At 35.8% G+C, this 13,846-nt stretch overlaps 2 protein-coding genes across 3 annotated transcripts in view; one reads left to right on the top strand and one right to left on the bottom strand.

The window, feature by feature from the left end:
- Positions 1 to 1,044: 1,044 nt before the first annotated feature.
- Positions 1,045 to 5,499, bottom strand: LOC107710980 (transmembrane protein 100-like). Its single transcript, XM_016515879.1, has 2 exons — positions 5,341 to 5,499; positions 1,045 to 1,848 (listed from the first exon to the last, which is right to left on the bottom strand). Exon 2 carries the CDS (start codon positions 1,797 to 1,799, stop codon positions 1,347 to 1,349), a length of 453 nt encoding a protein of 150 aa, XP_016371365.1. The 5' UTR covers positions 1,800 to 1,848; positions 5,341 to 5,499; the 3' UTR covers positions 1,045 to 1,346.
- Positions 5,500 to 8,787: 3,288 nt separating this feature from the next.
- LOC107710979 (phosphatidylcholine transfer protein-like) overlaps positions 8,788 to 13,846 on the top strand; it is a 10,681-nt gene continuing 5,622 nt past the window's right edge. Inside the window, exons 1-3 of one of the 2 annotated variants that reach the window (XM_016515877.1) lie at positions 8,846 to 8,990; positions 9,970 to 10,087; positions 11,156 to 11,196. In XM_016515877.1, coding sequence (XP_016371363.1) covers positions 8,936 to 8,990; positions 9,970 to 10,087; positions 11,156 to 11,196 — 214 coding nt within the window. In that variant the 5' untranslated portion in view covers positions 8,846 to 8,935. Of the gene's footprint in view, positions 8,991 to 9,969; positions 10,088 to 11,155; positions 11,197 to 13,846 lie in introns of both variants that reach the window. The other variant, XM_016515876.1, reaches the window with a different exon arrangement.

The following is a 13,846-nucleotide window of genomic DNA, read 5'->3' as shown; positions in this document are numbered from 1 at the left end:
TCATCATGAAGGTTTCGGAGTTCGTGCTTGTGTCAAATCAGGAGAAGATGCTCCTCTGATGGGCCATCAGTGCCGTTTGATTGTTTTCTCTCTTTCTTTCTCAATCGCCCCTGGTGGCTGGCTGCAGTATAGATCTTAAACCCCGCCCTTTCCATGTAAACCAATGGAACGTGAGCAAAATCAAGCCAATCAAAGATGGTTTCCATCTTTTCACTCTGATGCGCATGTTTAAGTATTCGTTTTTTTCTAAAAAGTTTGTTTTTAGTTAGTTATTTGATGCTATAAAAAATGGGGACTCGTCACCCCCTGAGGCCAATTATCTGGACATTGTCCCAAACATGATGCTTTGAATCATAATTTTCTCAATCGCCCTCTGGTGGCCGGCTACAGTATAGGTAATAAACCCCGCCCCCTCCATGTAAATGAGCCAAACTAAAAAAAATCAAATTACACTTCAGATAAGTTTTTCCCAAAGACAGTTTCCATCTTTTCAGTTAGGTCTCATCACTCAGATATATGTTCAAGTGTTCATTTTTCTAAAAAGTTATTTGACGCTATACAAATGGGATGTGGCGGGAAAAGCCACTAGAAGGTGCCTGAAAAAGCCATAAAGCGTAACGGCTAATGCTAATGCTTCCAGTCTGGCAGTAGTGGGAAAGGAGACCATAGGCCGTTTTTTTTAATGGATGTCAATAGAGGAGAGGCTTCACTATGCTGAATAAACAGCCTTTTAGAGGAAACGGCATATCATTTAATACATTGACAGCCTATCTGCTAATCTTCAACATGTTTTACTCTAAACAATACTTTTGGATTGAACTATTTTTAGAGTTTAACACGAAAAAAATCCTGTTTTATAAGAGAAATCACAGACTTTTTTGTGACAGGTGGGATACAGCTTATGGCACTTCTCATTCATTCCTATGGTATCCGTAAACGTCGATTGAGTGTCGCACAACTTTTATCAACTCGCAACTCGCATAATGTTTGGTTATTACAGATACAGCTTATGGCACTTCTCATTCATTCCTATGGTATCCGTAAACGTCGATTGAGTGTCGCACAACTCTGACTGAAATTCAGTGACATCAAGTGTGTAATGTTTGGTTATTACGGCACACGTGATCCAAGTTAGCCGTTACACTTTCTCCAATAGTAAGTAATACAGACCCTCTCGTCTCTCTAGTAAGACAGTCTCTGTTTGGCTTCTCTTTTCTACAGTGGAAGGAAGTGGAAATGAGTCGTCCATCTTTTTTTACAGTCTATGGTCCGACCTGAGGCAAAACATCTGGATGTCGCATTGACTCGTTCATCATGAAGGTTTCTGAGTTCATGCTTGTGTCGAATCAGGCAAAGATGCTCCTCTGATGGGCCACCAGTGCCGTCTGACTCTCTCGTCTTCCCTCTTTCTTTCTCTCCATCCGCACCTTCCAGCAAACTGCGCTCAGGGTGAGCAGCACCAGCCCGGCCGAGAGCAGCACCAGTCCGAAGTAAGATATGGTGGAGCCGTGAGAGTTGAAGCTGTACGCGACAGTCGTCACTACGATCCCTGCGATCAGGACCACCACTCCGAAGGGCACGGTGCAGCGGTAGCAGGACAGCTCTGCTCCGCCGGTGGCCGCCGTCAGCTGCCCCTCGTTGACCAGGGGGATGGTGATGGCCAGCGGCTGCAGTTGAGGAGGCTCGTTGTTGTTGGTTTTCTCTTGCAGGATTCGCTCAGGAGCTCCGGGGATCGTCATGGTGTCTTTCAGCAGCTCGGTGGGCATCGCAGGGTCGAGGGTCAGCGTGTTTTGGGGCATCGGCCACAGTCTGAGCTGTCACTACGCTCTACTGTGCCGGTTTCCACACCTAGAGGAAAAACACGGCAAGTTTGTTCACAGAACTTTACATAGGCTTCATAAAGAGAAAGGGAAAAAAACAATAAAACATTGCTTTTTTGTTTTCAAAACCATTTAAAGGTCACCCAAAAATGAAAATTCTTTCATCATTCTCTCACCCTCAGTTTGTTTCAAACCTGTATGAGTTTCTTTCTTCTGTTGAGCACAAAAGAAGATACTTTGAAGAATGTGTTGGCGAACAGTTGATGGTACCAATTCCATAGTATGGGGAAAAATACTATGAAAGTCAGTGGCTACCATCAACTCTTTGTTTACCCACACTCGCCATAATATCTTATCAAAATATCATTTTTGGATTTTTTTTTTTTAATTTTTTTTGTTGTTGTTTTTAATCCACCAGAGTTTTGTTTCTAGGGAGTTGCTGGGGTGTTCTGGTGCATTGTTGTTGTTGTTAACTAAAAAAGTCTATTAAAATCAGTAGAAATAAGTAGAAATAAAATAAAATATGAATATTAGATGAAAAAAGAAAAGAAAATAATAATAAAAATGACAAAAGCACATAACAAAATTACTAAAGGTTAAGGTGAAATATATAAATATCAAAGCTAATTCTAAATATCAATACTTTCATCATTCTCTCACCCTCAGTTTGTTTCAAACCTGTATGAGTTTCTTTCTTCTGTTGAGCACAAAAGAAGATACTTTGAAGAATGTGTTGGCGAACAGTTGATGGTACCAATTCCATAGTATGGGGAAAAATACTATGAAAGTCAGTGGCTACCATCAACTCTTTGTTTACCCACACTCGCCATAATATCTTATCAAAATATCATTTTTGGGTGAATTATTCCTTTAAGAAAAAGCAAGAAAAAATAAGAATAAAAATAAAAGTATAATTTAAAATCAAATTAAATATAATAAAAATGAAAGAGCACCATATAAAATGAGGATATAATCTTATGAGGAAACCCATCATTTCTGTTGTTCTGGTGCATTGTTGTTAACTAAAACTAAAACTAAAAATGTAATAAAAACGTAAAATTCATAAAAAACAAAAAAACAAAAAAAAAATAGACTGTAATAACATACAAATAACACACAAAAAAAACCCTGCCGGGGTGGTTGCCAGGGCCTGCATTCCGGTTGCTAGGACACTTTGGGTAGTTGCTAGGGAGTTGCTAAGGTCTGTGGTTGCTAGAGTGTTCTGGGTGGCTTGCGACTGCTGTGTGTGTGTGTTGCTAGACTGGTGTAACAGGTGTTTGTTTGTTTATGGGATGCATGACGAGCTGCACACTGAAGTTTAATACTAAGTGTAAGTGCTAGCGATCTAAACAAACCTTTATCCCGATGTTTGAGAAGTATAGTAATAGCGATGCATGAGTGAGTAAACGCTAGGACTTTAGAGTTGTTTTGGTTTTCAGACGGGAAGAGCCCCCCGGATCTGCTTTTGGAGCGCAGACGCAGGCTGAGCGCCGTCTGAATGGTGCAGAGAGAGCTGCCACATTCCCTGGAGAGCTCGGCGTATGACATTTTAGACCAGCCCATGAAACACGAGCGCCGTATAAATTAACAGCCATTTCTCAAGGGGCTTTTTCTTAAGAGGGTCAGCAGATCTGCCAAACGGCCGCGACTCTCTTCGTTCTGACCGATACACATTACAGCTGCAACGTTTGGACTGCATTTCAACCCTCATGTGCTGTTTAGGTTCACTTCAATACTTTTCCATTTAGATCTTCTTCAGTGACCCAGTGCACTGTGAACATGATATGATAAAGTCATTTATCATATAAATGATAAAGTACTTTAACTCATTAAATCAATTTAACCAATTTTAACTTAATTTTTTAAGTAATACAAGATTCAACTCAATTTTTAAGTATAGGATTAATATAATTAAGTTGAAATTACTTGTGCAGCCAATTTAATTATACTAAAAAAAAATTAAAGCAGCAACTGAGCTTTTACAATGTAGAAACTGACAGAAACCGCATGTTAGTTTTTACCCTAAACTGAACATGCAATTTTCAGAAAACTGTTATCCAGAGTAGAAAAGTTGTTTCTTTAATGCAAAAACATACAATAAAACAAATCCAAATAGATGGGCAGACTCATTTATACAATCTGAAAATTGCATTTTCTTATAATTTACAGTCCAAACAAAATCAAAGTAGCATTATTTTTTCAAGTTGAAATTTTGTTTATCAGCTCTCATGAAAGTAGAAAAAGTCATAAAATATAAATCTGATACTTGTTGTAGTAGTATGTTTTTGAGCCTTTCAGACTCATCATGAAGGTCAGTCTTAGTTTAAATGCATTTGTGCAGTGAATATGGCTTATAGCCTATATTTATTGCTTTATATTTCTAATGCTACAGAAGTGACTTTATATGTTAAAACGTCTGTTTTGGTCACTTCAAACAGTTTTTATCATTATATTTTCATTCCATTTACAATATTCAATATTAGTTTTATTGCATTGCAGTGAATATGAATATATATTCACTCACTTAAGACAGCTCACTCTTGTTCTAGACTGAAATAGTATTTTCTTATATAATTGTCATTTTATTTACAGCTTTTTTACAGTGTATGTCAGAAAATGCATGCATGAAGGCTGCAGAAACATGCAACACCCTTACCAATATAATAATTCACTGTTACTCATTTAAATCCTAAATGTGAGTGTGAAATAATGTTGCATGGTGAGTTTGGTGCATGCATGAAGGTAATCTGAGAGGGGGGTCAAGTCACTCACCTCACACATATGCAATTTTCAGAAAACTGTTATCCAGAGTAGAAAAGTTGTTTCTTTAATGCAAAAACATACAATAAAACAAATCCAAATAGATGGGCAGACTCATTTATACAATCTGAAAATTGCATTTTCTTATAATTTACAGTCCAAACAAAATCAAAGTAGCATTATTTTTTCAAGTTGAAATTTTGTTTATCAGCTCTCATGAAAGTAGAAAAAGTCATAAAATATAAATCTGATACTTGTTGTAGTAGTATGTTTTTGAGCCTTTCAGACTCATCATGAAGGTCAGTCTTAGTTTAAATGCATTTGTGCAGTGAATATGGCTTATAGCCTATATTTATTGCTTTATATTTCTAATGCTACAGAAGTGACTTTATATGTTAAAACGTCTGTTTTGGTCACTTCAAACAGTTTTTATCATTATATTTTCATTCCATTTACAATATTCAATATTAGTTTTATTGCATTGCAGTGAATATGAATATATATTCACTCACTTAAGACAGCTCACTCTTGTTCTAGACTGAAATAGTATTTTCTTATATAATTGTCATTTTATTTACAGCTTTTTTACAGTGTATGTCAGAAAATGCATGCATGAAGGCTGCAGAAACATGCAACACCCTTACCAATATAATAATTCACTGTTACTCATTTAAATCCAAAATGTGAGTGTGAAATAATGTTGCATGGTGAGTTTGGTGCATGCATGAAGGTAATCTGAGAGTGGGGTCAAGTCACTCACCTCACACATGTTTTCCATCCTGCCCTCCAAAGATCTTGTTCAGCAAACCGAAGACGTGAAAGTCCCGTTATACTCCAAACACAGTCTGCTGGTGAAGGTCTCCTGTGAGAGACTGACTCTCTCTGTGTGTGTGTGTGTGTGTGTGTGCGGCTCTCATTCACTAGATGTGCGTCTGTGATACTCCTCCTCCATGTGAACTGACACTGCTTCAGTCTGAACTCAGGGGGAGGAGCGTAAGTGGCAGGTTTGACCATTTCATGGAGTCTTTTGTATACTGTATAAGCTGTTTTTGTGATATGTGACCCTGGAGCACAAAACCAGTCTTAAGTCGCTGGGGTATATTTGTAGCAATAGCCAACAATACATTGTATGGGTCAAAATTATCAATTTTTCTTTTATGCCAAAAATCATTAGGATATTAAGTAAAGATCATGTTCCATGAAGATATTTTGTAAATTTCCTACCGTAAATATATCAAAACTTAATTTTTGATTATTAATATGCATTGCTAAGAACTTCATTTGCATAACTTCAAATTTAAAGGAGATTTTCTCAATATTTAGATTTTTTTACACCCTCAGATTCCAGATTTTCAAATAGTTATATCTCGGCCAAATATTGTCTTATCCTAACAAACCTTATTTATTCAGCTTTCAGATGATGTATAAATCTTAATTTAAAAAAAAATTGACCCTTATGACTGGTTTTGTGGTCCATGGTCACATATGCTGGTGGCTGGTCACAAAATAAAGTTTAATGAGAGGAACTAAATCACTCTGGTTGTGTGTACGGGTAGAATTAATTTTGGTTAAAGGAATAGTTGACCCAAACATGAAAATATGCTGACAATTTACTTACCCTCATATGAGTTTGTTTCTGCATCAGAATATATTTGAAGAAATGTAGTGTTATGTGACTTGCTCAGCAATGGATGCTCTGCAGTGAATGGGTGCCGTCAGAATGAGAGTCCAAACAGCTGATAAAAACATCACAATAATCCACAAGTAATCCACACCACTCCAGTCCATCAGTTAATGTCTTGTGAAGAGAAAAGCTGCGTGTTTGTAAGAAACAAGTCCATCAAGACGTTTTTAACTTCAAACTGTTGCTTCTGGCTAAAATACGAGTCTTGCTTTAGTGAAGAAGTTGTCTCGTCTGAATCAAGGGAGAAAATAAGCACGGATCAAGCACTGTTTACAAGCAAAAACAGTCTAAAACAGCTCTAAACAAATATTTGGGTGGATTTTGATGTGAGAGAAGATAGGAAATGCCTTTGTACGACATTAACTGATGGACTGGAGTGGTGTGGATTACTTGTGGATTATTGTGATGTTTTTATCAGCTGTTTGGACTCTCATTCTGACGGCACCCATTCACTGCAGAGCATCCATTGCTGAGCAAGTGATGCAATGCTACATTTCTCCAAATCTGTTTTCATGAAGAAACAAACTCATCTGCATCTTGGATGACCCGAGGGTGAGTAAAGTTTTAGCAAATTTTCATTTTAGGTGAACTATTCCTTTAAAATGTGTGGTTTAAAGACAAATATCATGTTCTTACACCATTGCATGTCCAGCACATATCTTCAATAGTGTTTTAAAAGCATCCCAAAGTGAAGATGGCTTATGATGTGTGTGTTTGGTTTCGGTTTTAGTGTATTCAAATATATATCTTGCAATAAATGCATTTCACACTTTTACAACAGTAGCCTAATAACCTACATTTTCTTGGTGCAGATATAAATACTAATGCAATTCACAGTTATTTATGTGGAAGACACTTTTAGCCAAAGCAACTTTCAGTGCATTTAAGGTAGCCTATACATTTATTTAAGAATAAATGACAATTAATTGCATTTAAAAGTACATAGTAAAAATGATTGATATAAATGCACATACATTATTCATTTAAATATCTGACATGATAGATACAGTACAAACTCTCTCGCTCTGATTGAGTGTTTGTGGACGTACATTTGAATATATTTGAATGTGTTTCTGATTTGCCTTCTGCTCTCAAACACATGCATATGAGACTCAAGCATCCAGTGCGTTTTTTTCTTCTTTTATTTTTTTTCTTGTAATGTGATACAGGGTGTTGTCTGCAGTCTTCCTTCCCGGAGGAAATCTTTCCTCAAATGCACCACGCAGTGACGGTCATCGCTCTGATCTCTGTGACTGACAGCAGAGGCCGCTGAGCGTTTCGTCATTTGGCTGCAAGTTCTGCAGCATTGAAGCAAACGATTGAGCTTATGTTATGCAGCTCTCGTCAAACTGTTCTTTGATGATCCTAGACATTAGATGGTTCTTTAGTTGAAGCATTTTGACTGTATGGTGTACTTGAGTTGATATGGTTCAGCTTCTTTGGAAATTCACAACTATAGCAACAATATAGCAATATATATTGTGACACGCTGTCCATTTCTGATGAATTGTTAGGCCTGTTATGAATCTGGTGGAGTATAAATATTTGAGCTGGTCTGCAGGTATCGAGTATCATCTGGCAACAAAGGTTACAGTATTGGGTTACTAACAGATGCTGCTCATACACTACTGCTCTTAGACTAATGTCTCCGTTCCTCGTGTCGGTGTTCTGATCATCTCTGTCAGCCTTTATTTTGAGATAATGACTGCCTGACTGTACATTATCTCTTACAACATAAAAAAATAATAATATGATATATAAATCTTCATAAAAATGGAAATAAAATACAAAAAAAGTCAAACAAAAATGCTACATAGCCACATACAAAGTAGATTAAATACTAAATAGAATAAAAATAAATCTAAAATAAAATGTTAGATAAAAAATATCAAATAAGTGAATTGTCTCTTTGATTAATTGTGTATATATAGTTTATATATCAGTGTTTATTTTGAGATAATGGCCGGTTGATTGTGTCCTACTTGTGGTACAACATAAAATATACAATTAATTTATTCATAAATTAAGTATTATATTTAGATATTCAGAAAAAACAATTCCAAATAAAAATACCAAAAAAAAAAATCATAAAAGGAAATTAATTACTAAATAAAATAAAAATAAATATAAAAAATGAATTATATTGTTGGTTAATAATATATAACCAAATATACATTTGATGACCCTGTCAATGTTTATTTTGTGATTATAAATGGCTGACTGCACATTATCTCAACATACAACATACAAAATTATGTATTAATAAATTATATTTAGTATTATTAATTATAGTGAAATGTAATAAAATATATAAATTATATAATAATAAATTATATTAAATATGTTAAAAAATATAATAAATATAATTCTAAATAAAATACAAAAATACAAAATGTAAAAAAATGTACAAAGTAAATACTAATTATATAAATTATATATATATATATATATAATCTATTGTAAAAGCCATATACAATTATTATAATTAATTGAAGTGTAGCTTCATGCATGAGCGCATGAGCACGTGGTTCGCGGTCAGCTGCGCTCTGACGTCAGCAGCGCCCGCGGTCGGTCACATGACTGGTGGACGTAGCAGCATGGCTCTGCTCTTCAGCGATGAGGAGATCCAGCAGGCCTGGACCGAGCTGGACGAGCCGCAGCTCGATGGAGGATGGGAGCTCTTCACCGAGACCATGAACGTCAAAATATACCGACTTTACAACAAGGTGAATATAGGACGAATGACACGACGCGCACGCGCTATCAAAACAATGCAGCAAAGCGATCTGCCTTCTGCTTTACAATGCATTGCAACCTTAAACACAACAAAAACGAAGTATATACTGTCTAACATATTGCAGTGGTTGTTTCTGATTATTATTATAAACAAAACTGACGTACAAAATGCCCAAAGGACATACATTCTTCTATATAGTATTGGACATACTGTACGTAATATTGTACATAATATAATGATAACATAATGGTAGAATTTATAAGCTTCAAACTCACTTTAAAAGCAACAGACCTGTGTTGTGTTCCAGGGTTATTGTACAACTAAATCTAAAGACATAATGGTAAACCTTGAATGAATGAATGAATACGTTTTTATTTAGTATAACTTTATGTACTAAAAAAAATTAAAACTGAAATAAAAATTAATAAAAACTATATACACATTAAAAAAGAATACAAATTACAAAAACACAAAATTATTTTAAATAAAATAAATGGAAAATATAAAAATAAAAACTAGAAATATTAATAAAACTATTATCTCAATGATGCTAAACACGTTTGTGTTCTAGAAAATAAAATGCATAATAGAGGAGACCAGGGCAAGTTGACACACATGTTGTCGTACTCCATGTATTTTAATAAATAGAATAATTTTGATCAAATGTCCAAATACACAGTTGTTTTCTTTAAATCAACATACTCTTCTAGTTTTTGAATTAGAATAATTTTTGACAATTCTGTCCTCTAAACTGATGCTCCATCTGAAAGCACGTGATGATGATTTCCTGCTGATTACAGAACCGGCTTTACTAACAAAATGTGCATGACAATCGCATTCGATTAATCGTGCAGCCCTAAGCGCACATGTGAGTCATGTATATCATGGCGCTTGTTCAGCGTTACAGGCTCTGGCTGTGATCTGGGTCGTGTTTGTGATGCATTTGTCTTTAATGTCATGCTCGACAGGAAACGGGTCTGTACGAGTACAAAGTGTTCGGTTCTCTGACCGGCTGCGCTGCAGATCTCTGTGCAGATGTTTACATGGATCTGAACTACAGGAGACAGTGGGACTCGTATGTCAAAGGTAATTATGAGTGGGACTTGTTGATCTTTCGCAGCCAAATATCTTCATGAAACCATCATTCAGAGCTGGCTAGATTACTTACAAACTGTAGTCCATTACTGATTTTAGATTACATGACAAAAAGTGTACAGTAGTCAGTAACGTAATCCATTACATTACACATTTTGGGTAATATAATCAGACTACTTTTGGATTACTTTTAGATTACTAATAATTAGATTTGAGCTAGCTCGTATATAACATTGATTTAAATAGGATAATGTTGTGCCATATTGATATAAAAAGGAAGAAAATATATTCTATGTATTGTTATTAACAACATGAAGTGCATTAACTATTACATGTTTTTTTTTCCCGTAATGACATTAAATAATAAATGAAATCAAAAACATGTAAAATTTAAATAAATCAATTTATCATTCAAATAAACAATTGCTTAAAAAGGTGAAACACTTTATTTGTTTACCTGAATGTCATGTGACATATGAGTTTTTTTTAGTATATATTAGGTAAAAGAGGTTCAGCTGACCCCCCCAAAAAAGAGAGAGAGAATCCCTGCATTACATGTAAATAAGAAATAACGTAAATTTGTGCATTTTAATGTGTTTATAATGTAATTGTAATTGTGTAATCAAAAAGTAACTGTGGTCTGATTATGAGTATTTCACCGTGCAATATGATCGAATTACAAATACTTGTAATTAGATTACATGTAATCCAGATCACCTGTAATCAGTTACTACCCAGCACTGCCATCATTACATCAAAATTCACCCTTCAGTCTCAGAGTCACGTTAGTTTGAGTCTCAGTATTAGGCTACTTGTAAAGCAGGTTTAGACAAATTCCTGAAGTTGTGAATCATCACTGAAAAGATTACAGTTGATACACCCATTTCTATAGCTAAACAGCTCAACAGGCTTTTGTTTTGGTTAAAAAACGACAATATGTTAACTTGTTCAAAATTTCCACATTTGGCTTCATGGAGCTCAAACAAACTGTCGCCCACTTGAAATGCGTCATAGGGCTTGTTTTTTGCACTTTTCTAATGTTTTTTCCATATTTTGAAGTTCTTCCTGTTGCTGGTGGTCAAATTCAATCAGATATGCAGGTAAATGCACGTATATGTCTTATAGTTTAGTGTTTAGACTGATCCAGTGCTGTGTTTATTCAGTAGTTTGTATGTGTGTAGATTGTGCTAGTGATGTGGGTTATACAGTATAGCCACACAGGCCTTTATATATGGAGTTTCTCAGTAGACTGATCCAGAATCAGATCCATCAGTCTGTATAAGATCAGTCGTAATCATGTGAAAGGCAGAAACTGACCCTGGATCAGATTTTTGTCAACTGAACAGGTTTGTACTTTGAAACTCCTTTTTTTTTTTGACATCATAAAAGCTCAGCAGCTTTTACTGTTTAATCAAAAGTGCTAATAAGTAACAATCGAATAGTAGAGCTCCAACTTCATGCTTAAAGTGGTCTACATACCATGTGTAAAAACAAGTTAATGTTTAAAATGATCAATAAGGAGCTTGATCTGTTCTCTCTGGATCTGGGAACTATTAAACCATCTTTAGCAGTCACTTCGGTCTGTGTTTGTGCTCTGGTTCGAGACATGAAATCTGTTTTCGCTGTCCAGAAGATCTGCTCTACATCACCGTCCATCTCAATCTCCATATTGCATTGAGCTTTTTTTCTCATCCTGGACTTATTTTGTAGTTGCATGAGAGTGCATTTGTTGAGAAACTGTATGTTTAATGTAATCAGCTCTTTGGTTTTTCCTCGGTTGTTAAGATGTGACGCGGTTGGGTGGTGTATTTCCCGCAAACACAAGCGGAGCATGAACGTGTGCATGTGGGTGGAGTGGTGTTTTATTAGAAACACATCTCTGGCTCCAGACGTGCATGTGTTTGAGCTGATCTCTCATGAAGAGCCTCATGCGTCTGTGCTGCAGTCCTGATGGATGTGCTCTTTTCCTGTGGGTGTTTGTTTGTGGCATAACTCTCCAGAAATCCCACCCAAACCCTGCTTTATACACACAAAGCGACCTCCAACTCTCCATTGCATAACAGCCGTTTACGGTTTTTATGACTTTGCGCTCCAGTGTCATTGTTTTCTTCAAATAAACGCTTCAGTCGGACTGCAGGAGTTGTTTTGAACATCATGTTTTCGTTCAGTCTCTCTTCTCTGTAGTTTTGCCCGGCTCGTGTGTGATTTCACTGAATGCAGATCTCTGTGTTGAGTAATTTTCTCATGCTTTGTCTTTTAATTGCTTGGTATGAATATTGTGTGGGACCACCAGAGCGCTGAAAGTTGGTTTGTGTTAAATCAGTCAAGAATCCACACGTAAACGCCTTCACCTCCACCCTTGTTTGCTGAATACATCATCGATTTCAAGCTAGATACGCCCGTGAACTGTTCAGACCTGGAACAAACCCGCCTGTGAGCCTATTGAGAAACTATTATAGTGCTTATTATTATTTTCAATCGGTTTTATTTTTTTATATAATTTTTTGTTTTCATTTTAATTTTGGTTTTAGTCTTTTGTTGTTGTTGTGTTTATCAACTAGCTAAAATAAAATATTTGTTTTTTTAAATATTTTATTTTACATTGTATTAAGTTTATTTTTGTTTTTATTTTAAGTTTTCTTTTTTAGGAAATTTGTTGTGTTTTTGTCATTTTTATTTTTGTTATTTTTCTTGGCAGCTAGCTAAAATAAAATGTTTATTTTTATTATTTTATTTTCTTTCAGTTAAAGTTGATCTGTTTTCATTTTAAGTGTAGTTACATTTTTAAAAACATTAAAATGCAATGATACTTACATAGTCGTCGCATTTCGTGCGCCACTGATAAGGCTGCCTGACGCACACCTAAAATTCTAATCAGGGCTGGATTTACGCATAAGCATTCTAGGCACGTGCCTATGCTTGCTCGTCCAGGTGGGGGCCAAACACAATGAAGAGATATATAATATTTTTGTTATACAATGGGATATCTACAACAGTAAAAGAACCAAAACCCCAGAAGACATTGAGCAAATAAATATAACAAACAATAGGGTAAAAATGACAAACTATTTCCATGTCTTTCACCTTTTTTATGCAGGCTACGGAAAAACGCTTTCTTTCTCCCGTTCTCTCTCACAGACGCACACACAGTACAGACACGCACTCGCGCACACACGCGGAGACGCGAACACTTGTTGTCAGAGCTGCGGCTGACCCGCAAATTTATCAATAAAAGAGTTTCGCAGCTTGAAAAGCTACATGACATTTCTCAGTAGCGAGGTTCTTGATGCAGTTCAACTTAAAGATTCGCTATTAGTAGACGCTGCTGCTGCTGAACACTGCTGAGAGACGCACAGACGCAACAATCAAGTATTCACACGCACTTAATCTCTCCCTCTCTTTCGCTCTCTCTCTTATATTAATAGGGATGGGGGGCCCAAAAATTTGTTTTGCCTATGTCACGAAAAGAGGTCAATCCGGCCCTGATTCGAATGCAACATTTTTACATTAGAATGTGGATTTTTATTTTAAATTCGACGAATATTCGAAATTCAAATTTTTTTTGACAGCCCTAATATACAGTAGTCAACATTTGAAGTGGATCAAAACCTTTCATCAAAGTTGTCCTAAAACCTAAAACCAAAATGTGTTCTTGTCTCAGGACAACTTTGATAAACTTTTTTGATCCACTTCAAATGTTGATTACTGTATGTGTGTGTGTGTATATATATATATATATATATATATACA

This window comes from Sinocyclocheilus rhinocerous, unplaced genomic scaffold (genome assembly GCF_001515625.1).
Source record: "Sinocyclocheilus rhinocerous isolate Xijiao unplaced genomic scaffold, SAMN03320098_v1.1 scaffold146, whole genome shotgun sequence".
NCBI lineage: Eukaryota > Metazoa > Chordata > Actinopteri > Cypriniformes > Cyprinidae > Sinocyclocheilus > Sinocyclocheilus rhinocerous.
This window is presented reverse-complemented; position numbering and strand designations above follow the sequence as displayed.